This window comes from Folsomia candida, unplaced genomic scaffold (genome assembly GCF_002217175.1).
Source record: "Folsomia candida strain VU population unplaced genomic scaffold, ASM221717v1 Fcan01_Sc001, whole genome shotgun sequence".
Taxonomy (NCBI): domain Eukaryota; kingdom Metazoa; phylum Arthropoda; class Collembola; order Entomobryomorpha; family Isotomidae; genus Folsomia; species Folsomia candida.
Window position 1 is genome coordinate 22,716,012 of NW_019091193.1, and position 24,222 is coordinate 22,740,233.

General features: G+C 38.6%; 8 protein-coding genes across 13 annotated transcripts; 4 read left to right on the top strand and 4 right to left on the bottom strand.

Annotated features, from left to right (window-relative positions):
* Positions 1-23: 23 nt before the first annotated feature.
* On the bottom strand, positions 24-2,257 carry LOC110863608. The gene is made up of 3 exons (XM_022112957.2): positions 1,532-2,257; positions 1,188-1,436; positions 24-1,109 (listed from the first exon to the last, which is right to left on the bottom strand). Exons 1-3 carry the CDS (start codon positions 1,979-1,981, stop codon positions 294-296), a joined length of 1,515 nt encoding a protein of 504 aa, XP_021968649.1. The 5' UTR covers positions 1,982-2,257; the 3' UTR covers positions 24-293.
* Positions 2,258-3,007: 750 nt separating this feature from the next.
* Positions 3,008-10,403, top strand: LOC110863610. Of its 3 annotated transcripts, XM_035849599.1 has the most exons (7): positions 3,008-3,189; positions 3,260-3,381; positions 8,421-8,585; positions 8,700-8,943; positions 9,026-9,665; positions 9,738-9,914; positions 10,023-10,403. In XM_035849599.1, the coding sequence occupies exons 2-7, from the start codon at positions 3,288-3,290 to the stop codon at positions 10,107-10,109; spliced, it is 1,407 nt and encodes a 468-aa protein (XP_035705492.1). In that variant the 5' UTR covers positions 3,008-3,189; positions 3,260-3,287; the 3' UTR covers positions 10,110-10,403. The 3 variants fall into 3 exon arrangements, with proteins under 3 accessions (XP_035705492.1, XP_035705497.1, XP_021968651.2); XM_035849604.1 differs by lacking the exons at positions 3,008-3,189; positions 3,260-3,381 and adding an exon at positions 5,491-5,594; XM_022112959.2 differs by lacking the exons at positions 3,008-3,189; positions 3,260-3,381 and having other exon boundaries at positions 7,770-8,585.
* Positions 5,054-7,357, bottom strand: LOC110844507 (alkaline phosphatase). Its single transcript, XM_022090726.2, has 6 exons — positions 7,166-7,357; positions 6,877-7,103; positions 6,601-6,774; positions 6,338-6,529; positions 5,776-6,274; positions 5,054-5,673 (listed from the first exon to the last, which is right to left on the bottom strand). The coding sequence occupies exons 1-6, from the start codon at positions 7,239-7,241 to the stop codon at positions 5,231-5,233; spliced, it is 1,611 nt and encodes a 536-aa protein (XP_021946418.1). The 5' UTR covers positions 7,242-7,357; the 3' UTR covers positions 5,054-5,230.
* Positions 10,285-13,444, bottom strand: LOC110844517 (beta-glucuronidase). 2 transcript variants are annotated; one of them, XM_022090738.2, is made up of 12 exons: positions 13,169-13,437; positions 13,022-13,088; positions 12,768-12,880; positions 12,643-12,697; positions 12,285-12,548; positions 11,822-12,204; positions 11,554-11,726; positions 11,337-11,480; positions 11,185-11,269; positions 10,899-11,081; positions 10,655-10,796; positions 10,285-10,579 (listed from the first exon to the last, which is right to left on the bottom strand). In XM_022090738.2, the coding sequence occupies exons 1-12, from the start codon at positions 13,361-13,363 to the stop codon at positions 10,419-10,421; spliced, it is 1,965 nt and encodes a 654-aa protein (XP_021946430.1). In that variant the 5' UTR covers positions 13,364-13,437; the 3' UTR covers positions 10,285-10,418. The 2 variants fall into 2 exon arrangements, 1 of the variants encoding a protein (XP_021946430.1); XR_004834363.1 differs by lacking the exon at positions 10,285-10,579 and having other exon boundaries at positions 11,178-11,269; positions 13,169-13,444.
* Positions 13,445-13,693: 249 nt separating this feature from the next.
* LOC110842243 (glycine receptor subunit alpha-3) lies at positions 13,694-19,512 on the top strand. Of its 3 annotated transcripts, none has more exons than XM_022087957.2 (10): positions 13,694-14,015; positions 16,173-16,332; positions 17,665-17,824; positions 17,920-18,019; positions 18,108-18,190; positions 18,274-18,447; positions 18,511-18,589; positions 18,655-18,777; positions 18,887-18,991; positions 19,095-19,512. In XM_022087957.2, the coding sequence occupies exons 2-10, from the start codon at positions 16,228-16,230 to the stop codon at positions 19,378-19,380; spliced, it is 1,215 nt and encodes a 404-aa protein (XP_021943649.2). In that variant the 5' UTR covers positions 13,694-14,015; positions 16,173-16,227; the 3' UTR covers positions 19,381-19,512. The 3 variants fall into 3 exon arrangements, with proteins under 3 accessions (XP_021943649.2, XP_035705510.1, XP_035705516.1); XM_035849617.1 differs by lacking the exon at positions 13,694-14,015 and adding an exon at positions 15,772-16,079; XM_035849623.1 differs by lacking the exon at positions 13,694-14,015 and adding an exon at positions 15,775-16,079 and having other exon boundaries at positions 16,173-17,552.
* Positions 19,513-19,568: 56 nt separating this feature from the next.
* On the top strand, positions 19,569-20,300 carry LOC110863228 (ubiquitin-like protein 5). The gene is made up of 2 exons (XM_022112481.2): positions 19,569-19,877; positions 19,976-20,300. The coding sequence occupies exons 1-2, from the start codon at positions 19,694-19,696 to the stop codon at positions 20,017-20,019; spliced, it is 228 nt and encodes a 75-aa protein (XP_021968173.1). The 5' UTR covers positions 19,569-19,693; the 3' UTR covers positions 20,020-20,300.
* Positions 20,301-20,659: 359 nt separating this feature from the next.
* Positions 20,660-22,663, top strand: LOC110863526 (nitric oxide synthase-interacting protein homolog). The gene is made up of 8 exons (XM_022112864.2): positions 20,660-20,818; positions 21,102-21,261; positions 21,368-21,582; positions 21,665-21,780; positions 21,858-22,045; positions 22,125-22,176; positions 22,260-22,316; positions 22,436-22,663. Exons 1-8 carry the CDS (start codon positions 20,803-20,805, stop codon positions 22,505-22,507), a joined length of 876 nt encoding a protein of 291 aa, XP_021968556.1. The 5' UTR covers positions 20,660-20,802; the 3' UTR covers positions 22,508-22,663.
* LOC110863527 (prostatic spermine-binding protein) lies at positions 22,664-24,035 on the bottom strand. Its single transcript, XM_022112865.2, has 4 exons — positions 23,655-24,035; positions 23,504-23,578; positions 23,343-23,399; positions 22,664-23,196 (listed from the first exon to the last, which is right to left on the bottom strand). Exons 1-4 carry the CDS (start codon positions 23,674-23,676, stop codon positions 22,847-22,849), a joined length of 504 nt encoding a protein of 167 aa, XP_021968557.1. The 5' UTR covers positions 23,677-24,035; the 3' UTR covers positions 22,664-22,846.
* Between the last annotated feature and the right edge of the window lie 187 nt (positions 24,036-24,222).

Consider the following 24,222-nt stretch of genomic DNA (forward strand, 5'->3'; position numbering starts at 1 on the left):
AAAATAAAAAGGAAAACTTGAAATACAAAATTATCTTCTTTATTTTGGTCATTTGATGAAAATCGTCTTTTACACCTTCAACCTTGGATAAGAATAATATTATACTTATTTTAGATATAGAAATAGCATAGTTGGTGGCCAAGGGAATAAATTCATAATTTTTTAAAATACTTGCTATATTAATTTCAAGTTTCTAGGACAATTTATAAAACAGTCATGTCAACTTGCACCCATGTGCATAAATGATCTTGCCACAGGATGGTTCTATAAAAGCCGTATTAGGTCGGGTTGGGTTATAAACCATCCTTGGTATAATTTGTTTCCATATCTTCAGTATTTTTGAGTTTCCCTTGATCCGAATTGTTTACTGGATGTGAGTAATGCGGATGTTCGGGACAGGGCCAATAATAGTTTGACGAGGGGTAGCTTTTACTGTTTCTAGATAAATGACTCAACTCCAAGCTGGGAGTTTGGCAAGGATTCGCACTGGCACCAAAATCCTTTTGATAACAATGACTATTCGTGTACTCGTTGCCTTGCGTCTCTCGTTTTAGTTGAAGATAAAGTTGATGAAAATAAAATAGAGAATATGTAACGCCTTCTCTGCCGGTGTGATGATTATTATTATTGAGCTCGAATTGCTGTGGGAGTAAATCACAGTGGGAATTATACAATGACGGGGTTCCCTCAATAATGGGCGGTTGCAAAGTTGATGATTTAGAGAAGGTATTCGAAGCAGGGGATTGTTCATTTAGAATCGATCTATGAGGTTGTAATCGGTCCAGGCTTGTCGAATCACGAAATGATGAAGTTGAGGGTGGTGTCGGGTAATGGAGCCTGGAATGAATTCCTGGAGTGAATTCGGATCGTAATAAATTGAGTGAAGATTGGGGTACTTCGGATGAGTATTTACTGCTACTGCACGGTATTTGTGATACTGAGCATCGTCGAGATGGTTGATATGATCCAGGAGGAGTGTTGGTGTTGGTCACAGAGTGAGACGTTGTAGGATAAAACGCCTGTCCCGGAAATCCAGACACTGAAACACGTTGAGGGCGAAAAGATTTGGAAGATTGACTTAACGTGTGAACAGAGCTTCCTGTCGGACCCTGCACTTTAAATTTTTACTGTATGTAGTAATCTGTATATTATTACTTGCCAATGTTGATAGGTTGATAAATGCAAACCTTGTCGTATCTACGTGACGAAGCCGCCACGGGTATATTTTGTACCCTAGTCGGAGAGTCAGTCCTGCTGACCCAACTGTAACCCCTCTGAAGCAAGGGGACACCCATCCTATCATAGTCCGCCTTTTGGAGACTTAGCGTTTCAAAGCAGTCCAAACAAACCACGACTTGGACTTTTGTGTGAGGAGCTGTGTGCTGCGTCAGACAAACACTCCCAGGCTTTCTTCTTGAAAACAGAAATGGGAATTCCTGAAAATGGATATATCATACATACCAATTTATAAAATTGAACCAGCTGACCATTTTTCAATATTAAATTCATTTTTCATAAGTATTCTTGTTACATCGGTCGGTAAGGCTCTCACTCTTCTTCGATAAGTCTGAACCCCACACACTCCACAAATGAAGATGTGAGGTTGATAGGTTCGTTTTTCAGGGGGTACCAATTTTCCTGGCTGCTGCTCGTAGATAGCCCATTGTGCTCGCAAAATGCAACTGCAGTAACTGCACAGCGTCACATAGTCACTACTGGTCGTCGTCATCAGTGTGGACGAAGCACGTTTTGAAATTTGCTCAAGAAACGGAAAGTATTCTTGACCACCACCTGGAGGATATTTTAAAACGGAGGGTCGTACCCGCACATCTTCGACCATCGTTTCGTCCGGGATTTGAAGTTCACATAACAAACAGAAAAATCTTTGCTTGTATTGTCGTCGGTCTCCTTCCGGTTTGTCTGGCGGAATACTTGCAAAATTATTATTTTGGTTAGGTTTGCAACAGTTGTATTCGGCCATTAATTGGTAATTGGATATTTTATTCTCCAGTTGAAAAGTTTAAAATATTTGCTGGCGTAAGGTCGAGTACGTGAGCAATTCTGATAGACTTTTGACTTTAGCGTGTTAAAATTCCTAGTACCTGGTTCTATTTTTAAACTGCTTAAATCCGCAGATGTTCTCATAAATATTAAGTTGCAAATGCTACTCAAGCGAGAAGCTATATATTTAATTTGCATTATGTGCTCTAAAATTTGCAAAATTTCATTATCACCTCAGAATAGAATGGAATCACCTCATGCCATCCCGGTTGTGTGTGCCTCGGCGTAATGTTCATACACATGAGATACATATGTAATATTAATGCACAAAGTGTTTACAGTGTGTATGCATATCTGTATTTATTTGAGATCATACATATTGTGAAATAATGCATGTAAATATTCCTGGAAATAACAGGTTACGTGACCAATCAATAAGCAAATTTTATTTTTCCATTTCCATTCTTTATTCTTTCTTTGCTCTCTAATAAGCTATTGATCATAATGATTATGCCGACTATTGTTATGCACATACTTGTTAATTGTTAGTCATTATTTAGGTGTTAGCCAGAAATTGTCATTTATTTATGTATTTATGCCATTCTGATTATAATTATATTCACAATTTCCATTCAATAACCATGTGTGTGTATCCAGGATCTGACCATGCACCACACTGAATAATATCGAAAATTTGCAATTAATTCAACAGATTTTTTATATCGACAAGTATTCAACAAATGTGAACTCCAAATTTCCGACGGTGACAAAAACGATGTTTAAACTGAATTATAATTACGCTATGCAATAATGTTTAGTACGCAAATTGTAAAATGTTTAAAGACAGCAAACATTTCGAGACATTCCAGACTCTGGACAATCTGCAGCCGACCCCCGCAACCTCTGCCTTTCTCGACAAGGGCTCGGGCAGCTGGGTATGAATTTAGTACATGACGATGTGTAACACTGGGGACCATGGCCTGGGCGACAGCACACATTCTTTGACTGGGAGCCAGGACAGCTCACCTTATCTCGATCCAACTCCTTGTACCCCGAGGGGCATGAGGGGATGAAGGTGGTGCAGGATGTCGTGATGCAAGGTGGACCCACGCCTCGACAACAGTAGTTTCTAGAATGCCCACTCGTAGGACACCCTAAAATCAGATGCAGACAAATATACATATTTATGTAATGATAATTAAAACAACAAAGGTTTGACTGATTAGAATGACGGCTAACCATTTCGATCGCGGTTCAGTTCTTTATAGCCTCCTGGACACGATGGAATGAAATTTGTGCATGTCGTCCAGTGGCAATCTACAAATGGCACGAGTTCTCGATATTCACTCACCTCCACCCCCGAAACACGCTTCCGAAAAGGTACAGAGCCCAAAAAGTAGTATCAATTGTATCCATTTCTGGGAGAATTTTTGAGAGAACTACCATTGAGTGGAATAAAATGTAAGGCAATTTGTTCGAATTTTCTAAAGAAGTGCTTACTAACCAACATTTCTGAGAAGTAGCTGTGGAAAACCTCTACTAAATAATTCTTTTAAATTTAAATTCAAATCGATTGAGTGAATACTTAATACTGAATCTTATTCTGCGGATAGTTGAACTCTTATTCTAATTTCGCTACATTATTTTATGTCGCATCAGGATTATTTTATTAAATAAACTATTTATTTGCCAAAAAAGTTTATGAGGCAAGACGACATTTATTAAGTAGCTTCAGCTACTTTATGTGAAGACTTTGTCTGTCTGTCTGTCTGTCTGTCTGTCTGTCTGTCTGTCAGCAGGATATCAGGAGAACGGATCGAGATAATCGAAATCGGTTTTCGCCATCATACATAGGACCCCAGGGGGAGGATCCTATCAACTTTTGGGGGCAACCGGACCACACCCCCTTTGGCGACAGGGGGTGTGGTCGGGGCAAAATGAGATTTTTAGTGCAATTTAATCTATAGGTGAAATAGAGTAAAATTATGTGTTCCGGAGTTGTGCCACACCCCCTCGGCGCCAGGGGGTGTGGTTGGGGCAAAATGAGATTTTTAGTGCAATTTAATCTATGGGTAAAATTAGGTGAAATTGAGTGAAATTAAATGAAATTAAGTGAAATTAAGTGAAATTAAGTGCTTCCCCGATTGTGCCACACCCCCTCGGCCCCAGGGGGTGTGGTTGGGGCAAAATGAGATTTTTAGTGCAATTTAATCTATAGGTGAAATAGAGTAAAATTATGTGTTCCGGAGTTGTGCCACACCCCCTCGGCGCCAGGGGGTGTGGTTGGGGCAAAATGAGATTTTTAGTGCAATTTAATCTATGGGTAAAATTAGGTGAAATTGAGTGAAATTAAATGAAATTAAGTGAAATTAAGTGAAATTAAGTGCTTCCCCGATTGTGCCACACCCCCTCGGCCCCAGGGGGTGTGGTTGGGGCAAAATGAGATTTTTAGTGCAATTTAATCTATAGGTGAAATAGAGTAAAATTATGTGTTCCGGAGTTGTGCCACACCCCTAGGCGCCAGGGGTGTGGTTGGGGCAAAATGAGATTTTTATAAAAAATTAATCTATAGATGAAATAGAGTGAAATTAAGTGTTCCCGAGTTGTTCCACACCCCCTCGTCGCCAGGGGGTGTGGTCGGGGCAAAATGAGATTTTTACAAAAAATTAATCTATAGGTGAAATAGAGTGAAATTAAGTGTTCCCGAGTTGTGGTGGGACCGTTTGGGGTGAAGTACGTCTGAAGCTACTTCCGTATGCGCGTTTGCGACGGTTTATTGACGTCTGGTGACATTTTGACTCCTTTATGATACCAAGTACGAAAATGGAGCAGTGGATCGGAACCACTGGATCAGTTAGATACCAATGCTAGCAATATTTCGTCGGTACGTTGCACACATACAAATATGTACTTGCATTCAAGTACGAAAACAAATGCAACCTTCATCAAATTCATATGTGGTTCCATTGATTGACTCTTCATGACTAACTGAAGAAGTCAATTACTTGCATTTACACTATGCACACATATTTGTGTAACCTTGCCCATTAAGTAAAATAGATAAGGTTTAACAACCATTTTTATTATTATGTACATGAATCAAGTTTGAAGTTATGTGATAAGCGCGTAAAGGAACAAGTGTTAAACTCTGATTCATCTTGATTTACAGATAGAAAGACATTAACTACTGAAATAAGCTTAAAATGACAACGATTTCTTAAAAGCTGTGTTAAATTACTCGAGAAAAGAAAATAATAAATAAAATGGACATTAATGACAACGACTTGTTCATGTGCACGCCATGCGCACCATCAAATCCAGGATGGTTGTCACAGTGCTTGGCGCCCGGCCCGATGCAGGCCGCATACCAAACAACGTGTGGAATATAACTCTGTTGATGAGTCCCACTTAATAGGTGAGCAAAGGGACCCTTGGCATAAATAAGCACGTCGTCTCCTCCATGTGTCTCTGACCTGCGGGGCACAGCTGCTGCGACCTTGTAGTCAATGGCATGGAAATCATCAGACGTAACATTCCTACGTTTTCCAGTTTCCGGGTCTACCCAAGGGCCGGGACCATTTGCGTATGATAAGGTAAGATATGGAAGATCGTCCAGAGTTTCCACAAATTGATCCGTAACCTCCAAAATGGAATGACCACGAGAAGCGTGCCCTAAAATTATTATCAAATCACCGGAAAAGTTTTAAGTACGCTGATGGTAAAGGTATTATTTGGTTAATGTATATGGTTCTACAGATATTTGCATTGTGTTACCAGAAAAGCTCATGACGTGGGCATGATCCGCAGTGACCACGATTAGTGTATCATCATCATTTGTGAGTTCATCTCCAAGTTTTATGGCCTGATCAAATTCAATCGTTTCAAACAAAGCTCTCTGTGCCATATTTCCATGGTGTGCATTATCAATTAGTCCACCTTCCACGAACAGGAAGAATCCATTTGGATTTTTCTTAAGAATCTGAATTCCAACTTGAACCATATCTTCCAATGAAGGGTCATTTTTCCCCTCAAGTTGGTCAACATAACCTCTGTCATCCGGCTCGAAAAGGCCTAATAGAAAATCGGTCGTCAAAGTGTCCACAGCTAAAAGTTCATCCTTTGTGTTTACATATTTTGAATTTGTCGGGTTCTTGGAAGCTTTCCACTCTTGGATTAAGTCTTTGCCATCCGTTCGTTCCCCTCTGACATTCGGATACTCTGGGTCGGTTTGATTCTGATGGAGAAAGTTTTTGCGACCAGCCCCAAGAATTACCTTCGACACAGATTAGATGAATTAATTGCAAATACTGGTCATGTGCCGTATTTAATATTTTACATTAATGTTTCGCCCAGGCTCTCGCAAAATTAATTGTTCAGGAAGATCATCGCATAATTCTGGGTCCTGGTTATCTCTTCGAATCGCAGCATCATTCTCCCAATCTCTTTCAGCAACATGGCCATATGTCCCTGCAGGACTAGCGTCAGTTATTCGAGTCGTAGTAATGACTCCAGTTGACTTTCCAGCAGCCTTAATATAGTATACGCTTAAAAATTGAATTTATTTTGACTTAAAAAAGAGACTCCGGGCGTAATCCACACCTGCGCCAAGGACAGCAATGAAGCCACGTGGTTTTTAGTGTCAGCTTGTCCAGGACAAGACTTCCGCTGTACAGCAGTCGTGAGTCCAATTGTTCCATAATTGGCTTTTGTACCACCCAAATAACTCGTAACAGAACATGCACTGTCGGCGACTTGTGCGTCAAAGCAGAACGTCTGAGGATTTACATATATGTATGAGTTATGACTACAGAGTTTATTGTAAATATTTATGTTCATTCTATGCTTTTACGTTTATGCGATGTACTTTTGAATTACCTTTGAGGTTCCGGTGAAAGGGAACGACTCCATGTGCAACTCTGCTTCCTCCCCGAATTCGTACTTATCAACCTTTTGCCCTTTCAGAATTCTTGCGGCGGAAATAGTTGGGAGTGACATTCCGTCTCCCAAATAAAATAATATATTTTTGGCTTTTGTTTCAATTAATGGGGTGGCGATTCTTTGCAAAAGTCTAGTTTGAGCATCCTGCGTCCAATACTCGCTATCTGATTTAAGCAATTTAAATTGTACATATAACAAGAATGAATGCTTATTTTTGTATATGCACCTTCTGTGACTGCAAAAACTCGATTCCCTGTAATGAAGAGGAAGCCTAGAAAAAAGTACCACTTCGAAATCAGCATTTTAAGTAAGAATTTATGTAGAATGAAGAGTGAAACAAAAATAATCAACAATCAGTTTTTGTTCTTATTAGACGAGCAGTGATATTTTCTTGCAGAAGAAGCACTCAAATAATCTACTTTTATTTCTTTCCATGCACACTGTGTAGGTATTTACATACTCCGCACGGCTTTATCTACTCACGCCAATTGGAAATTAACTCATCAACAAATGTCTAGAAACTTATAAGATCGCATATTGGTTGAGTAACGTTGGTTGCTATATGAATTGACAGATTGGATATCGGATATTTCAATTGTGTAATTGGATGATATAGTTTCAAGTATAAAGACATATCTTAAAATCTGTGCCCATCCACACTATTGAATTAGTCTTCAAAAACAATGATCGTAATTTACCATTCAATGTTGACTTGTTTCTACATATTTCTGTGTGCAGCAGATATCGATATGATATCATACAGTTGACAGGTTGACAGGATTACGCATACATGCACTATGTGAAATGAACCTTAATATGCATACATATTTATGTATTGTTTTGCGATTTATTGTTAAAAGGATGAAAGCATGTCTTCAAGGCTGGTCATACATAATTTACTGTTACATATTTCATAGTAATACTTAAATTCATTCAACATTCTCAGAGCGGACGGTCAAAGTTTATAATGTCAAAAAGTTCATTTTCATAGCACCGAATAAAATATAATGCCTCACAAAATTCTAAATGAGAGTAGGCTGATCTGCTTAAGTAGCTTATATAACATGACGACATTTTAGCTTTACCCTTTTGTGTAAATCCATTAGCTGATTGATTGGAGCCCTTGATCGTCGACAAAGAGGCATTTCATGTATTATGTAAACTCTTTGTGCCATTAAAGATTTTGAGTGCAATTTAAATGTGTGTAAATAAATGCAAACACTCACTCAGGATTTACTCCTCCCTCAGTGAATAGGGGAAGCATCAGTAGATGGACTCACATACATAATTGGGAGTTTTAACGGAAACGGTCACAATCATGACAACATCCTCCAGAAAAAAGAACAGCTTTGACGTATTCCCTCTGAACAAAACCCGTGTGGTAACATGGCTGACAAACGTGCTGCTATTTAAGCCTGGGCCCTTAGATTGGGATAAATTTTCATGGATTTGCAGTCCTAAAGCAGTTCTTTGTTTTATAGGGATGGCCATCACGGTGGGCAACCTTTTGGCTGTTATTGCACTTCAAAGGGGGCCAGATCATGATGACGATGGTCCAGAAGGTTATGAAGGAGGGTCAGAGAATAACGAAGGATGTCCTATGCCTCCGCCACCACCTCCAGAATTCGAGGGGGGCAATCACACTGGTACCTATTTAATTTATAAATACATTTACTAAAGCACGACCTGTAAAATTTACAAAACGTATTCAGCTGGTGAGTGTACAATAGCTCTTATAAGGCTTGCATATGACTATGCAGGCAAACCAAGTGTCGTCGTAGATCTCGCTCTGGGATCTTTTCGTTTCGTTGGTTTTGTCGTCAATCTAACGATACGAATTGGTGCAGTGGTAGCATTTTCTAAGGTGCGACAAGTTCTCCATTGCCTCCAAACCAAGGACAAGACACACCCTGAGGGGAAGCATCACTGGCGTAGCAGTTGGGAGAGATGGACGGTACACGAAAAACTTTATCTCTGCATCATGGCAATATCATTGGCCTCGAGGTAAAGTCTATTCAGAATATATGCAGACTACATAATTGGTAAAATTATATCACTTATAGCCTCCTTTTCCTCTATGGGTTAGAGAAATACTTAGTTCCGGGCCCCACTTCCTTCGTTTGATATCTCCATGCCGGAGACGTGCCTGGATTTCTGAAATATTGGAGTTCATCCAGGTCCAGAGCATGTGCATATGGTCGTTGGAGTTGGTTTTGGAAGTGGCGACCTTTTTGCTCCTCGCCTTCATGGGCACCTTCACCCACTCTCTAGAATTGGAGGTGGAGTGTCGACAGAGGGAGATGACCAAGAAGGCGGATGCCGGGCCCTTGGCCGTTCATCTCGAGGAGCTGCTATTGATCCAGACCCACAGTCGCAAGAAAGGTCCTGGTTGGCCACTGGCTCGACCCGTGGCAGACGTCACCACCAAGACCCACGCGGCCTCCTCTCTGGAGAACGACCCCATTCGTGGTGAAATGGAGCGTCTACTCCACTCGTACTTCGACATGGTTGCAGTTTGGGGTCACGTTGCGGACTGCACCGGGTTCTTAACTCTGGTCATTTTTACGGAGCACACCCTCTCATTCTGCCTCAACATCTTCATGATCATTGCCACCTTGTCTCGCTTTGGAATGCAAGCAAATTTCTTTGTTAGCGTCACGACAGCCTCCATTATCATTTCAAAAATGATTTGTGTCGCATACATGGCACAAAGGTTACCGGATGCAGTATGCACAAATTATGCTTTCAAAAATAAAGCTTTACATATAATTTTGTAAAGCAAACTATTGTAATGTTAGACGACGAAACTGGCTGACCGAGTGCAGGAGCTGAGCTGGAAAAGAAAGGACGTTGTGTCTGAGGAAGATGACGACGAAAACGACAACCTGACACAAATTATAGACTACGTGAGGAGCCATCCACTCACATTGTCTGGGTTGGGATATTTCACCGTATCGAAAGCCACACTTACATCGGTACAATTTACATGTCCTCTCAATTTTGAACTGATAATGTGCTTAGACATATGCAAGATTGCAGAACACCCTCAATAATGGTTACTAATGGGTCTTGTATATTTTCAGATTTCGGGAGTGGTCGTGACTTATTTGGTAGTTTTGGTTCAGTTTCATGTGCAAACATTGCAACAGAAGGGAGAAAAGGGTGCATAAGTACGTAGGGATGGTTACTTTACGTAACCTTGAAGAAATAAATTCTTCAGCTCATTGGAGAATTAATAATGATCAGTTATCACCATAGTTGTTAATTTTGAGCATGATCTGATAATCACTGATGATAAGGTATGATTGACAAGATCTAATAAGGGAGACACCGAGTAAACCAACCTTGATAAGAACGTATTTATATATACAGTCATTTTACCAATAAACAATATGCTTAATTAAGCATATTAGGATTAAAATTATCTTGAAAGTAAAAGTAATAAAAAACATTAGGTGACAATCGAATAAAATTGAAGTCTAGTAAAAACAATGGAGATCATTTGGTAGCTGGACAGAACTTGTCAAGTTATCCTGGCGTGCCAAAGCCCAGTACCTGGCTCGCACGAAATGAGCCGCTGCCTTCGGCTGACGTTCCCTTGTGAACACTCCCTTCATGCAACCCCAAGGTCGGAAAGTCTCTGATTGGAAAAATACACATTCGCCCCAGATTTGCATAATTACAAAGTCTTATGTACACTTGAGTGGATGTTAACCTTGTGGTGTGGCAAAGTCAGCAAAATTCCAAATCATTTCTCCCACAAACTGCGCCTTGGAAGATCGGAGATGATCAAAAGCTGCAAAATGGGCACGCAGGTAGTCCACTTGGAAATCTTCGGTCCACACAAAGGAGGGGCTCTTTTTCCATATTACGGTTAATTAGTTGTGGTTCGCATTTCAAAATCAATATCCTATTGAGTGAGAGGAATTAATTTATTAATGCTAAATATCTACACATACTTGGTGCACCCCAGCAACCGTTCCGGCTCCATATTCTGTGATTAGGACGGGTTTATTGTGACAAGTTTTAGCCCAGAGATTGACTTCCGTTGGAATTTGGAGTGAAATCACTTCCGTTCTTCCAGTATCGCCATACCAGCCATAATAACGATTGATGCTCACAACATCCATGGAAGGGGGGCACTGTAAGCGGACAATTGGAATACATAAATTCACATTAGCAAAGTTAAGGACAATAAGTACATTTATTAAAGCATCAAGGCAGTCTCATGCATTTACCACTTACGTCACCCTTTGAAAAATTTTGCGATAATACGATGGTGATTGGACGCTTGGCAGGGTCGAAAGCTCGAGTCGATTTAATCACATCTCTGCAAAATGTATTTAACGCATATGAATTTTGTCAACTTAAGTGAGTGAGCATTATAGTGACCAAACTCAAAATACGACGGTGCCAATGTTTCCAGTGATTTTGGCTCATTTCCGATCGACCACATTAGAACAGACGCTCTATTCTTGTCCCTCTGAACCAAATCTGCCATTACTGAGATATGTTCGCGTTTCAAGTCAGGTCCAAACCCACTGAATTATTAAGTGCTGTACGTACATAATACATTTACAAGTATATGAAACGGCAACTAATTTGAAAAATTACGTCAAGCCAATAGCTGGGGACTCGTCAATGATCACAATGCCCAAAGCATCAGTTAGATCAAGGATCTCCTCTGCGTAAGGGTAGTGAGACGTCCGATATGAATTGGCCCCAGTCCACAAAAGCAAGTTGTGATCTTTCACCAACATTACTGGATCCACTCCACGGCCACGAATCTATACGTTCAATGATGGATGAGTAGTTAATATTTCCAGTTTATGATCGTATAATGTGGTTAAATTCAAGTCTACTTGAATGATTTAGTGCTCACGCTATAATCCTCATGCCTCCCAAACCCCCGAAAGTAAAAGGGTTTCCCGTTCACGAGAAATTGGCTGCCATCAACTTTTGCGGTCCTTACCCCAAATTTTAAACGATATACATCAAATTCCAAGGTTGTGTTGCTCAAAATGGTTGTCTGGAAAGTGTAAAGATATCCCGAACCCTCCCCCTTGGGTTGTGACAGGTGCGGCCACCACAGCTTCACGTTGGGAATGGTCAGCAGTCCTGAACATCCGTGTCTGGATGCAACCGTAACACCGGAAGCGTCTAACACTGCGACATGGCAGTTGGTCTGCTGAGAATGTTCAGCAAAGTTGACATAGTTTTCCCATTCTGTGGGAAACGACACTGATGCAGTGTAATACACACGACCTGAACAGGGACACCAGGAAAAATAAATATCTGGCACGATTCAGTAAAAGAAAATGAGAATCCATTTTTTCGGTACGCACCTTCGTGACCATCAAAGTCTGTGATTATGGAAAGGTCACTCAGATATATTTTTGGCGTTGTATGGAGTAGCACAGGTCGGTGGAGGCCAGCATAGTTGAAATAGTCAAAGTTGTAGGACTGGACGGTATACCCGGAGGGGTATCTGGAAGTGTCGTTAGGGTAAGAAAGTGTCCCCTGTGGAATGGTGGCTTGGGTGAGCGTGTTGTTGAGAGCGACCACAACCACGTTATTATCCCCAAACTTGAGGTACTGACCAGCATCCCCTTTATTCCATAAGCATTAAACATACAGAAAAGAAAGATTAGAGAGTGTAAAACATGACATGCACTTTTAGAATTTGGTAATATTTCTTAATACCTTCAAAAGGGAGATATCCCCCAGAGTGATTCATTAAATGGTGTCCATTTATCCACTTTAAACCAACATAGTATTTGTAAAAAACTTTTACATATTTACATGAAATTGATTTGTCCATCACGTACTACGTCCGCCCACCGATTTGCGGATCCGAATCTCAGCCACGTTCGAGTTTTATCCTTCCATCGCTTGGGAACAAAGAATGTTGTTGAGTACCAAACCCAGCCAACGTGGTCACCTGCAGTTTAAACTTAAATTTCAGTTTCCATTTTACTAGTCGTATGACTATTTGTTTGATGTGCTTGTAGAAAGATAACGACGAAAACACTATGAGATGTGATAAGATGAATCATTTTGTGAAATACTTCTATATACTCACGCAGTTTCTTGCTTTGTGTGATGTCATTCCAACTTGAGGGCACCGGCATCATTTCCGTATGTCCACTCTGTCCCGAGAAAAGCCATTCTTATTTTGTCAAGTTGGTACATTTCTATGGCGTCTGCTTAATTATGCAGGATTTTTTACCTGTGACAACGGACCCATAAACCATCGCTTTTTGAATCCAGCATGGTTATAATCAGCTCGAAATTCCCAAATCCCATCTAAAGAAACCACCTCACGACTCTCAGACTCGCGAGGATAAAGAATGCCACCACCACCAAGAACCCCACCCCCACCCCATGCAAAAAACACTATAGAAATTCTCAAAGCGAAGTTCATGACAAAAAGGGATTATTCAGCTGGATGGGAATCTAAACATAATTTAATATGTATGTAGTTAGGTTTCGTTCATTTCTGTCATTAAACTAACAAAACGAGCAGCACCGGAATGGCTAGTTATGAACACTATGGTACATAGATGTATGTGCATATAAAGGGCGTCCAATTTCAGTGGATAAATAAAATCTCGACCATAAACACACCAACCAAAGAGGATTATGATAGAAAACAGTCTATAGTAATACTAATATGATATGATGCTACATTATAATTGCTCTTGTCCACCCATGATATACTTCAGGCATTTTTGTATTCACTAATTTTCAACTCACAAACTTTGTGAGTTGTATGCAAGTACTGCAAGCCATCTTGGCTCCTCGGTTCTCAAATGTATTTATGGATGAATAATTTTTTAGTCAGTTTAAATTGAATATTATGGTACCTATTTTTTGCTGGAAGTAATAAAGTTTCTACACTTTCATTCTGTCATAGATATTATTTGTGGAAAGGTTATATCTTATAAGTAATTGACTGCATTTGTCTGTATTCAGACAACTCGCATAATCGACAATTAATCTCAGTTCATGGGTGCACATCCAATCACATTTACTTAAATATACAACTAGATAAGTACTGGATTCCACCGACGTAGGTGATCTAAAAAATTATCATATTCCAATTATAATTAATACATTCTAATATAATCATCAAGCCAGTTTGTACATAAGAATATTCTCGTCACAATACTCTTGATTTCTTTCTCCTCCACGACGGACCATAGCTATTCTGGAATAACTCCACATACAGAGGGTGTTTACAGATTTTGTGGAAAGACAATTTTATGGGTAAACTGCGAACCCTTTATAAGTTTTGGCGCCAAATTTCGAACACGCAATCCCCAAGATCACGGTCACACATGTACCAAGTTTCAAATTTCTATCTTCAAAAATGAGCGCAAAAAGTGACCTCAAAGTGTTATACTCGGTGAAAGGGGTTTCCAAACAACAGACATTTTTTATCTCTTCCATTGAAAAAGCTTTTTTCTAAGCCTACAAACCCAAAAATTCCATCGGACTGGTGTCAGGTTACTTAATGTGTACCCCGGAAAAAGATATCGAGGTCATTCCGGGGTTTGCCTTTAAATCTTGGGCGTCCGGTTGGGTAAATGCGGCCATATATGAAAATGTCGCGTCGTGATGGATGCAAACCTTGTCAGGCTCCCCAAATTGTTTCTTTACAATTTTGACCTCCAACAACTTATGTAAAACACTGTCCATAAAGTACTTCGAGTTTATTTTTGCATTAGACCCAACAGGTATCAATGTTCGCACTCCACGGTCCGTCATTGCACCTGCCACCAAGAATCAATCAGACAACTTTTCCTTCTTTTCAGACCCATGCTTTGAAATCTGCTTTCGGTCGGTTTTGCAGCAAATTATTTTTGTCCTGTTGAAGTTTTACAAGCAGCAGAGTGTCCCGTCCAATGTGACGACAAATTCGGAATTTTTATTCCCAACATGACCTTCAAACAGCCTCCGGCTGTTAGTTTTTTTGTTTACCATATGGGTAAATTTAAGTGCGCGGACTTTCGCCTTCCTCTGCAAGGCTTTTTTAAAATTGTGCTATACAATACGATTAACGTGTCCAGGAGACACCTGGGATTGCATTGTGACCTGTCTTTTGGTTGCAAGATTCTGATTGCCATCGTGGCGATCAATGTTCTTCAGGGTGGCAGAATTCATCGTTTTGAGGGGTATGCATTTCGTCGCATACGTTGGTCGGATTAAACTAGTTACTGGCGTTTTCTTACAAAATTGATACAATTATATGTGGGGGACACGATAAGATGGATTTCAAATTTTTGGATTATCGTTTAGGCACCTTTCGCGGCCCAATTAGCTTCGGAAACCGCTTTTAAGGTTCGTCCACTTTGGGGTAACTTTTGGGGGCCATCTTTGAAGGTAGAAACTTGAAACTTTGGGAAGGTGTGGTCGTGACCTTCGAGATGGTGTGTGCCAAATTTGGTGCAAATTTGATTACGCGTTCAAAAGTAATACATGTAATTGTCTTTCCACAAAATCTGTAAACATCCTGTAGCCAAGCGTCACCGGTTTGCACGGGGAAGCAGCCCACTATCAAATACATAGCCTTGCAAAATCGCCTAACAACACCCATAATTCTGTTATTATAGTCAAATCGGTGATGATATCAATATATAACTAACAAAATTTCCAATGTAGCTAAGAATCAAGTGTAGTACGCATTGTCCATGTATTTAGATCTTTTGTAAATGTGATAAATATATGTATCCGCAAATGTGAACCCCTGGTTGGAGCTAAAAACTTGCATACATAAGTACTTATCGTTAGTCAATGTAGAAACAAATGGCTTTGGTTCAACCAAGTTATGCAATTGAATTAAAGTGAATATCACACTCGTTTACCTAATTGTTCTAAGTAATGCACAAATTAAATGTTGCCATCGTAGTGCAACTGGTCAAACATCTTTTTCATTAGATGTGATTGGTAAACATTTATTAACTGCCTTGGGAATTACACAAAACCTGACGGGTCGGACCAGGTTGAAAATTGTGCAGTTTAGCCCAATCCAATTCCATCAGACAATTTAGAATTACAATGAATCTAAGAATAAATTTAACCGGAGAAACAATTTCTTATTCCATGGTCACATTTCTTGTTTTATTCTTTGTGGTCAAGTAAGAAATCCACGACTTTTACTGGTCAATCGAATATTGGGAGGTGCCACATTATTTAAAACTTTCTACAAAGTAAATCTGTAACTTGTTTAGCGGTACAGAAACCGGGAAGACCACGCTGAATGAAACAACATCGCCACGACCAAGTATGAGCACACCAAAAGCCCCACAAGTTCTCATTGATGCATCCGCCGAGGACTTGGAGAATGAACATGATGTAACCATTAATACGAGCACTTTGGATCCTGATCAGGTAGTCTTGCCGATTAAATAGATTTGCGGACCATACATGGCAATCGTTTCATGGCAATCATTGCATTGCAATTTTTACATTGCAATCCTTAAAACACATTATCATTACATAGCATTATCTCTACATGGCTTTATTATTACATCGCACATCCTTACATAGCATTATCCTTACATTGTTTTATCATTTCATAGCATATTCCTTTCAAACCAGCCAGCAAAACTTGTGAACGTATAAAACCGAATAAAACATCAATCGAATAAATAATAACCACCAAACTGGCTTTTAATGGAAGATTATGAGTTGACATTAGAAACATTTTCATTCGTATGAAAATTTAATGGGGTGACCCGCACCGATTTTTAGAAATTAACTTTGAAGGCTGAAATTTGGAATAGTGGTTCTCGTGCTTTCTCATGAAATAACATGAAGTAAAATATAAACACAAATTAACCAGAGTGGCACAAGGGGGTGGCCGATAACGATTTCCAAAAGGTGATATAATCAGCGCTGAAATTTAGTAAATATGGACTCGGAAAATAACTTATGATTCGCATTTACTTAGGAGGGCTGAATTTCGAAATTTTTGTATGGGCGACCTCCACTGGTCACGGGAAGTATTGAAGGGCAATGGGTAGCAAATATTTTTAGAATTTGGAGCCAAGCAATACGAAGAATTGATGCTAGTTAATGTAGTAATTAGTGCAAATAGTAGCACACAATTTTTCAGAAAACTATTGACAAACGTGGGTTTACTAATCAATCCTGGTTCGGGCTAAGCATAAACTGTCCTATTAGGTTTTAATATAATTGTTAATATTTTTATATATTATGTTTGACACCAAATAATATTAACACCCTGGTTCATGGAATGAGTTTGTCATAACATAACACAGTTCAAACTTGTGTACGTGTAATGAAGATGATATGTAGCTTTCATGCAATGTAAGGATAATGCTATGTATGTATAATGTTATGTAAGGATATGCCATGTAGTGATCGTGCTATGTAGTGATAAGGCTATGTAAGGATAAACAACGTAAGTCACCGCCATGTAAAAATTACAATGTAATGATTGCCATGTAAAGATTGCCATGTCTGGTCCGCGGACCAGTCTTGCCAACGCCTCCAGGATATAGAAAATGGATCCTACCCCGTCACTCATATGAAAAATGGAGAGTTTACTCCTATGTCTCCATCTTCATATCAATGAGAAAGACGAAGTATGCACATTTCAAATGATTCCATAAGCATACAGTTACACTAAAAAATGTCGTTTGAATAGTCTATAACACAATTTTCCAAAATATTTTAATATGGATGTAAAATATGCAGGAAGTGATACTTGACACGGACTTTGGTTTACAATGGGTGGACTGGAAAATAGTTGAGCACCTAAGTAATTCCTCCAGTTCAAATGGCAAGATTAATTTCCAACATCGCACTTTTGATTCAACAGTTCTTCGTCATATTTGGAAACCAGATATTTTCATTGGTATTTTTTTATCCACCATAATTTGTATTGGCTTGGATGTCAAAAGATGTCATAATTATTAATCAGCATTTGCCAAGTCTTTACTTATTTTACAGACGAAATGTCTTCTGCTGAGCGAACCTCTGTCATCTCCAACCTTATCACGCTCAACTTTCTTGACGAAAAGGGCGGTGGCGATATAGTTTACAGCGCGAGGTGATATTTAATCCAACTTTTTATGTTTAGGGGCCTCTTTGTCTTGCTTGTTCGATTTTTTTAGTCATTTTGTTCTATATACTTTCAGAACGACCCTTAAGCTTCGATGTAACATGTCATTTGAATATTTTCCTGCAGATACTCAAACGTGCAAGTATTACATCCGAAGCTGTAAGTCTCTCCGTACCTTTCTGTTTAAGTGGAGATATGATACGAACATAATAAGTACATTTCATTACCCATATTAATTTCAGATTCGTACAATGCCAGTCAGTTTGATATCATGTGGAACGTGTATAACGGGAGCATAAGCAAAGGCATTTATTTAAACGATCCTGAAGATCCAAACTTTGACTTGCAGATTTCATGCGCAGGTCCAAATGGGGAGGCAAAATTATATATCCGGGAAATGTTTGACGATTTTAGGAGTGAGTTGAAATATAACCACGCATTGCTATGTTATTTATTCGTTTGCACTATTTCACACACAGATGGTAATTATTCTGCACTCACCTTTACTCTGAAAATGAGACGAAAATTAAGCTATCATCTCGTGCAGACTTATTTGCCGTAAATAAATTTCGAATTATTTATTAAAATTAATTTTGACAAAAGTTCCCCCAAAAAAATCAAAGGTCGGTCCTCCTCATCTTGATTACTTGGCTCTGCTTTCTTCTTCCTGTCGACATGGTGGAGGCTAGAATAGCGATATCGATGACGACTGGGCTGACTCTTACGGCCATGTTCGCATCAGTGCGGTAAGATGTGGTGCAGAAGGAGATGATGTCTTTCTTTAATTCAATACCCCGTCATTTAAATACTCATAACTGAAGTCATAAGATACATTAAACTGTATGTACCAAGCAGGGAGCAAAGCCCAACGGTGAGTTACCCAATGGCAATAGATATATGGATGGTGTTTTGCATATTTTTCGTCTTTCTCGGCCTCCTATTGTTCACCACTATTTACTGGTGAGTTCATATGTATGTATGTAGTACTACTTATGTGCATATATACACAGGTATACAAAGACTAATCTATATTAAGTACCTCCTGAAACCTTTCAAATATTAGGATGACGAGGCATCTTGGAAAATATGAAGAAGAGCAAGCCACAACGCCCAATTATAAGAAATTAATCATGGATTTCATACAGCGATACGCGTTTGTAGCGTTTGCTGCAATTTTCATTGCATTTTTTATAATTTACTGGAGTTGCCTGCTCCTCTTATCCGACTATTACGGCTGGGAACCAAATCCAGATTACAATGGTGGCGATGACGCCAAGAATAACACCAACCTCTACAGTTACTTTACGACGGCGGAGGACGAGTATGCAAAACTTGCAGATGAAAGTTAAAGAGGAAATGGATGCGGGTGAGAATAATGAGACTAGCAAATCATAACAATGATAACAATGTAAATTCCTCGTGTAAAAGTTTATTTTATTTTTAAAGTACATAAGAAATTAAATAAACTTATTTTTAAAATACGTATTACTTGATGAAATGAAATAGTATGCATCCAATTCTTATTGTACCCAGAAGTGCACGAGTCAAATTTATATCGTTTGTTCCCATTGCAATATTCGGAACTCGAACATTTGTAGCATTGATTGATCGCCACTATTTATTTACAAAAAGTTTTTAAAATCTTTTAAATCAGACGTCAGGATGGGGATGATTGAAATAACGTGTAATGATCGGCTGGGGAAAAAGGTGCGGGTCAAGTGTAACTCGGACGACACAATTGCTGACCTTAAAAAACTTATTGCTGCCCAAACAGGGACTCGGTATGATAAAATCATTCTGAAAAAGTGGTACACGATTTTTAAGGATCACATCAAATTAGAGGATTGTAAGTTACTCTTTACAAATTGTTTCAGCACGTAGATTAATTAATTTGTATAGTGTGTTGTAGATCCCTCTGAACAAATTTACATTGTTTTATTGCAGATGAAATTCACGATGGAATGAATCTGGAGTTGTACTACCAATAAAGGAATCAATTTCGTTGGATGGATTTTTAAATTTTGTCAAATTGTTCCGTGTTGGCAGAAATGTAAACTTCGGATGGCGTCGAATATTATAAAATTTAATTATTATAGTTAATATTATAAGATAATTTATGTCAAAACTATGTATACATTTTACCAAGAATCAATTTTTTACAAGTAAGTAATTGTTAGTAATTATACGTAAATCAAACCGAAAATCCTTAAATAATACACTGGATTCAGTAAAACAAACAATAAATTTGCTAATGTTTTAAGAAATGCGTAATACTTGTTTGTTTTCGTCATTCACGGTGTATGATTCTCCACACATTATGTGTGACACATACCATGATAGCTTCACATCAGTCAGAATCAAGACATTTAAAGTTTTTATTCCGAAGTTGGTGACATGTTGCATACAAAAGTAAAAATTCGGCATTGAACAAAATAGTTTCACATTGTCAATTAAGATATCCCTATTAATTCAGTAATGCATCGCTCTCTCCATTCATAGTTACATAATTCATATAGTGGAGACATTTTGGAACAGTTCAGAAATTATTTGGTCAATAATAGTAGTGGTCAAAATACGTCATGAAAAATACAAAAGCTTGCTGAATCTTCTTGTCTTTGGACTCCCCGTAACCAACCCCGCATTTTAAACCACACAAATCAGTCGATAAATAACAAATAATTACTTTCGCCATTCATTTTTGATTCGCAAATTAAAACAAACAATCAAGTAGCGTAAAATCATTGTAACCAGTACGACATCCAAGACTTATCATGACGCGACATGCCCGTAAGTAAAACAAAGTATATTATTTAGTATCAAGTTCTAGAATATGAATTGAATAATATGGAACTGATGTTCAGTTACTGATCTTTCCCCACTAATTGTGCACTATGTGCTGCATGTGTGGTGTGGCATGAGTTAGTATTTTGACATTGGTCCAAGGGTGAGCATTAAGCTGCCCACCTGTTATAGCCTCATGGTTGTAATTTTGCCCTATCTCTAAAAAAAATTTCTTTAATAAACTTTACACTGGTTCTGTTTTTGTCCCCACCATAACGAAAACCCATAGGTAACTCGACGGCAGGAGCAGTATACACCCACTACGAGAAGCAAAAGGACTCTGCCTATTCAGGCTATGGCACCAACTCGGCCCGCCTAGGAAAGGACTCGGTCCGTTCTTTCGACTGCTGTTGTCTCTCCCTTCAACCCTGTCATGACCCTGTCGTCACGTAAGGAACAAAGTCTCCTATTCTTGTACACATTAGCTTACAAGCATGTCTTCTGGGGCTGGGAGGGGAGTGAATGAAATTTTCCTTACTTGGCATGTTCTTCCAGGACGGATGGGTATCTGTTCGACAAGGAGTCTGTGCTAGAGTACATTATCACCAAGAAAAATGAAAATAGTCGTAAAATGAAAGAGTACGAGAAACAGAAACGGATGCAGGAGAATGAACAAGACCACAAAGTTCAGGAAGAAACAAGAGCAAAAGTTTCAAAATTTGTTAAAATGGAGAAGGATATCACTGTCAAATCTACTTTCGAGACAAAAAGTAATCAGTCCTAGCTATTTTACGATTAACATTTAAAAAATTGCATTATGCAGAGTATAAAATACTTGTATTTTTTCTTCAGAACCTGAACCCGGACCATCAATCTCAAACATGGATGAAGTACGAAAAGAAAAAGTTCCAAGTTTTTGGATACCGTCCCAAACACCACAAGCTAAGAAGAGTGTTATTGCAAAACCCGTAGGTGTTGTCATATTCGAAGTATAGCATTATTTACCATTTGGTCTTGATTTATTGATTTGTGTATATGTTTACAGGATCAAACAGTTTATTGTCCAATGAGTGGAAAGCCTTTAAAAATGAAGGACCTGATTCCAGTAAAATTTACCGAAATTAAGGACGCGTCAGATAAACGATCCATAATGATTAAAGACGCCCGGTACATGTGCCCAGTTACGAGAGATACACTGGGAAATTCTCTACCATGTGCAGTTATCAAGCCAACGTAAGACGACACGCTGATGCTTTGTTATTAGTTACCGGTTCAAATAGAAACATACATATTTACTAACTCAAATTATTAGTGGAGACGTTGTGACAATGGATTGTGTGGAGAGGATCATCAAGAAAGATTGGGTAAACTGTTGATTAAAATTTGTAGGCTATTTTTAGATATTGTAAAGCATGGTTTTATTGTTGTTATTTTTACTTTTGTTTAGCTACATCCTCTCAATGGTCAGAAACTGACGGAAAAGGATATCATTCCATTACAAAGGGTAGGTTTTACGTACAATACATATTTCAATAAACGTTTATATATTAATTGCTTTAGCAGAATAAAAGCAAAATAGAATCATGTGCACAAGTAATTCACTTAACATATCACATTTTATAGGGTGGGACTGGATATTCCAGTACAAATACTAATTTGGAAGCGAAACAAGCTCGGCCAGCTCTTCAAGTATGAATTCATAGTACTTGAATATTTGTACGCACATGCCATGTTTTATTTTGCTTTTTATTTCTCCTATGATTAATCACTATTTAAAGGAAATATGGCGACAACGCATTATTGTATCAATTTGTGTTTCGTTAATAAAGTTATAGCTATAGTATACAAAAATTTAGAAAATTAAGTTTATTGTAAGATAAAAACAGCGTATATCGTAACGTAGCTTATATCCTATTGACTGTTAAATAATTATAAGATTCAGATCTGTCCTGGAAAATATGTAGAGTATTTAGCATATTTTACATCACACAAGTAACCTATGAACACTGTTGGACAACCAAATCAATTGGTTAATTAGATAAGTTGTGACTCCATTACCACTTCTAACTCATCACCATCAGTAAAGTTGATGAGTTCTTCCAACGCACCTTCATCAGTAATAGAAAGCTCATCTAACGACCCCAAACTCTGGAATCCATCCATGTCTGATTCGAAATCATCCTCATCCTCGTGATGGTCATCGTCACCCTCCTCGTTGTCTTCATCCTCATCCATGTCATCATCGCCGAATTCATCATCTTCATCGTCCAAATCATCCAAACTATCCTCGTCCTCTTCGTCTGTTAGGTCCCATGTAATTCCAGATGCTGTTGCATTGAGTGGAATGGATATTGCTTCAAGTAACTCGTACGCTGTCTGAATCACTGCAGAATACACAAATTTACTACTATTGCACATGCTAAATATGCTTTTACATCATAGCACGGAGCTCAGATTAGATCTGACAGATGAAATTTAGAAGTTATTCGAATGCTTGAGAAAATTGAGATTTTTACTAATAACAACTTACTGTACTCCAAATCGTCGGAGATGACATTTTCATTTTCATAGCTGAGACCAACATCATCTGTTTTAACAGACCGATAGATATTACGAACAATTATGGCAGGAAATAAACTTTCGCGTTGTTTATGTATCATTCCTTAATAAATATCTAATATGTATAAATACCTTTTGCATCTTGTAACTCCTCAATAAGTTCCTCCAGTTTATAGTACATGGACACCAACTTAATCGCGGTGGATTCTGTACAAGTTGGCGATAATTAGTTTTAAAAAATTAATTACCAAAAGGAACTAGAAAAAAAAAATATTTAAATTACCATCAACCACAATTACTGTCATGTTGACGACGCCACATGGACAACAGATGATCAAATGTTGAATCAACAATTGTCGAATCTGGATCAAATATGTAGGTAAAGTTCCCTGACTATTTTGACTAGTAATGATTTACGAAAAGGTGATCGGTATGTATTTGATTTCAAGCTCAAACTTTGTGGCTGCTTCTGGTCGTTTGCAGAGACTGTCTGCAAACGTCTGATAACAAACAATTAGAGGAAAGCAGTCGCAGAGGTCGTAAAAGTGCCTAGTTCGTTATCAGAGGAAACAGGGAACCGAACCTAAAATTTGTACAACTACAAAGTGATGGTGACTCAGGAAGGAAAAAGTCAACAAGTGTCATTGGACTTGAATTGGAGACTGAATTAAAACGATGGATATAAAGCGGACCCTTCTTGCCATAAATAATTCAGTTCAAGATAACATAACATCGTCCCTATTACCACCATTACTTATTTGTTACTTTTGGACCCAATGTTATTAAGGGAAACCGAAGGTCGTTCATTCATTGATGGGAAGAATGCATAGATCGAGTAATATTTTTAGTAT

What these genes read in the sequence shown, in the direction of transcription:
- LOC110863526 (XM_022112864.2), top strand. An exon ending in ATCTACTTTCGAGACAAAAA is followed by an intron (nt 21,583 to 21,664) that starts GTAATCAGTCCT and finishes TTTTTTCTTCAG; the next exon opens with AACCTGAACCCGGACCATCA. An exon ending in AGAGTGTTATTGCAAAACCC is followed by an intron (nt 21,781 to 21,857) that starts GTAGGTGTTGTC and finishes ATATGTTTACAG; the next exon opens with GATCAAACAGTTTATTGTCC.
- LOC110863527 (XM_022112865.2), bottom strand. Translation starts at nt 23,676, where the DNA reads ATGACAGTAATTGTGGTTGATG. An exon ending in GGAGTTACAAGATGCAAAAG is followed by an intron (nt 23,400 to 23,503) that starts GTATTTATACAT and finishes CTGTTAAAACAG; the next exon opens with ATGATGTTGGTCTCAGCTAT. An exon ending in CTCCGACGATTTGGAGTACA is followed by an intron (nt 23,197 to 23,342) that starts GTAAGTTGTTAT and finishes TGTATTCTGCAG; the next exon opens with TGATTCAGACAGCGTACGAG.
- LOC110863608 (XM_022112957.2), bottom strand. Translation starts at nt 1,981, where the DNA reads ATGGCCGAATACAACTGTTGCAAACCTAACCAAAATAATAATTTTGCA. An exon ending in TGAGAGCCTTACCGACCGAT is followed by an intron (nt 1,437 to 1,531) that starts GTAACAAGAATA and finishes ATCCATTTTCAG; the next exon opens with GAATTCCCATTTCTGTTTTC. An exon ending in CGTCACGTAGATACGACAAG is followed by an intron (nt 1,110 to 1,187) that starts GTTTGCATTTAT and finishes TTTAAAGTGCAG; the next exon opens with GGTCCGACAGGAAGCTCTGT.
- LOC110844517 (XM_022090738.2), bottom strand. Translation starts at nt 13,363, where the DNA reads ATGAACTTCGCTTTGAGAATTTCTATAGTGTTTTTTGCATGGGGTGGG. An exon ending in AAAATTTTTCAAAGGGTGAC is followed by an intron (nt 11,082 to 11,184) that starts GTAAGTGGTAAA and finishes GTCCGCTTACAG; the next exon opens with TGCCCCCCTTCCATGGATGT. An exon ending in CGGTTGCTGGGGTGCACCAA is followed by an intron (nt 10,797 to 10,898) that starts GTATGTGTAGAT and finishes ATATGGAAAAAG; the next exon opens with AGCCCCTCCTTTGTGTGGAC.
- LOC110863228 (XM_022112481.2), top strand. Translation starts at nt 19,694, where the DNA reads ATGGGGATGATTGAAATAACGTGTAATGATCGGCTGGGGAAAAAGGTG. An exon ending in TCACATCAAATTAGAGGATT is followed by an intron (nt 19,878 to 19,975) that starts GTAAGTTACTCT and finishes GTTTTATTGCAG; the next exon opens with ATGAAATTCACGATGGAATG.
- LOC110842243 (XM_035849617.1), top strand. Translation starts at nt 16,000, where the DNA reads ATGAATCTAAGAATAAATTTAACCGGAGAAACAATTTCTTATTCCATG. An exon ending in CTCGTGCAGACTTATTTGCC is followed by an intron (nt 18,590 to 18,654) that starts GTAAATAAATTT and finishes AAAAAATCAAAG; the next exon opens with GTCGGTCCTCCTCATCTTGA. An exon ending in TTGTTCACCACTATTTACTG is followed by an intron (nt 18,992 to 19,094) that starts GTGAGTTCATAT and finishes TTCAAATATTAG; the next exon opens with GATGACGAGGCATCTTGGAA.
- LOC110844507 (XM_022090726.2), bottom strand. Translation starts at nt 7,241, where the DNA reads ATGCTGATTTCGAAGTGGTACTTTTTTCTAGGCTTCCTCTTCATTACA. An exon ending in CTTTCACCGGAACCTCAAAG is followed by an intron (nt 6,775 to 6,876) that starts GTAATTCAAAAG and finishes GTAAATCCTCAG; the next exon opens with ACGTTCTGCTTTGACGCACA. An exon ending in CCACGTCATGAGCTTTTCTG is followed by an intron (nt 5,674 to 5,775) that starts GTAACACAATGC and finishes TAATAATTTTAG; the next exon opens with GGCACGCTTCTCGTGGTCAT.
- LOC110863610 (XM_022112959.2), top strand. Translation starts at nt 8,258, where the DNA reads ATGACAACATCCTCCAGAAAAAAGAACAGCTTTGACGTATTCCCTCTG. An exon ending in GCAATATCATTGGCCTCGAG is followed by an intron (nt 8,944 to 9,025) that starts GTAAAGTCTATT and finishes TCTATGGGTTAG; the next exon opens with AGAAATACTTAGTTCCGGGC. An exon ending in CACAAAGGTTACCGGATGCA is followed by an intron (nt 9,666 to 9,737) that starts GTATGCACAAAT and finishes TTGTAATGTTAG; the next exon opens with ACGACGAAACTGGCTGACCG.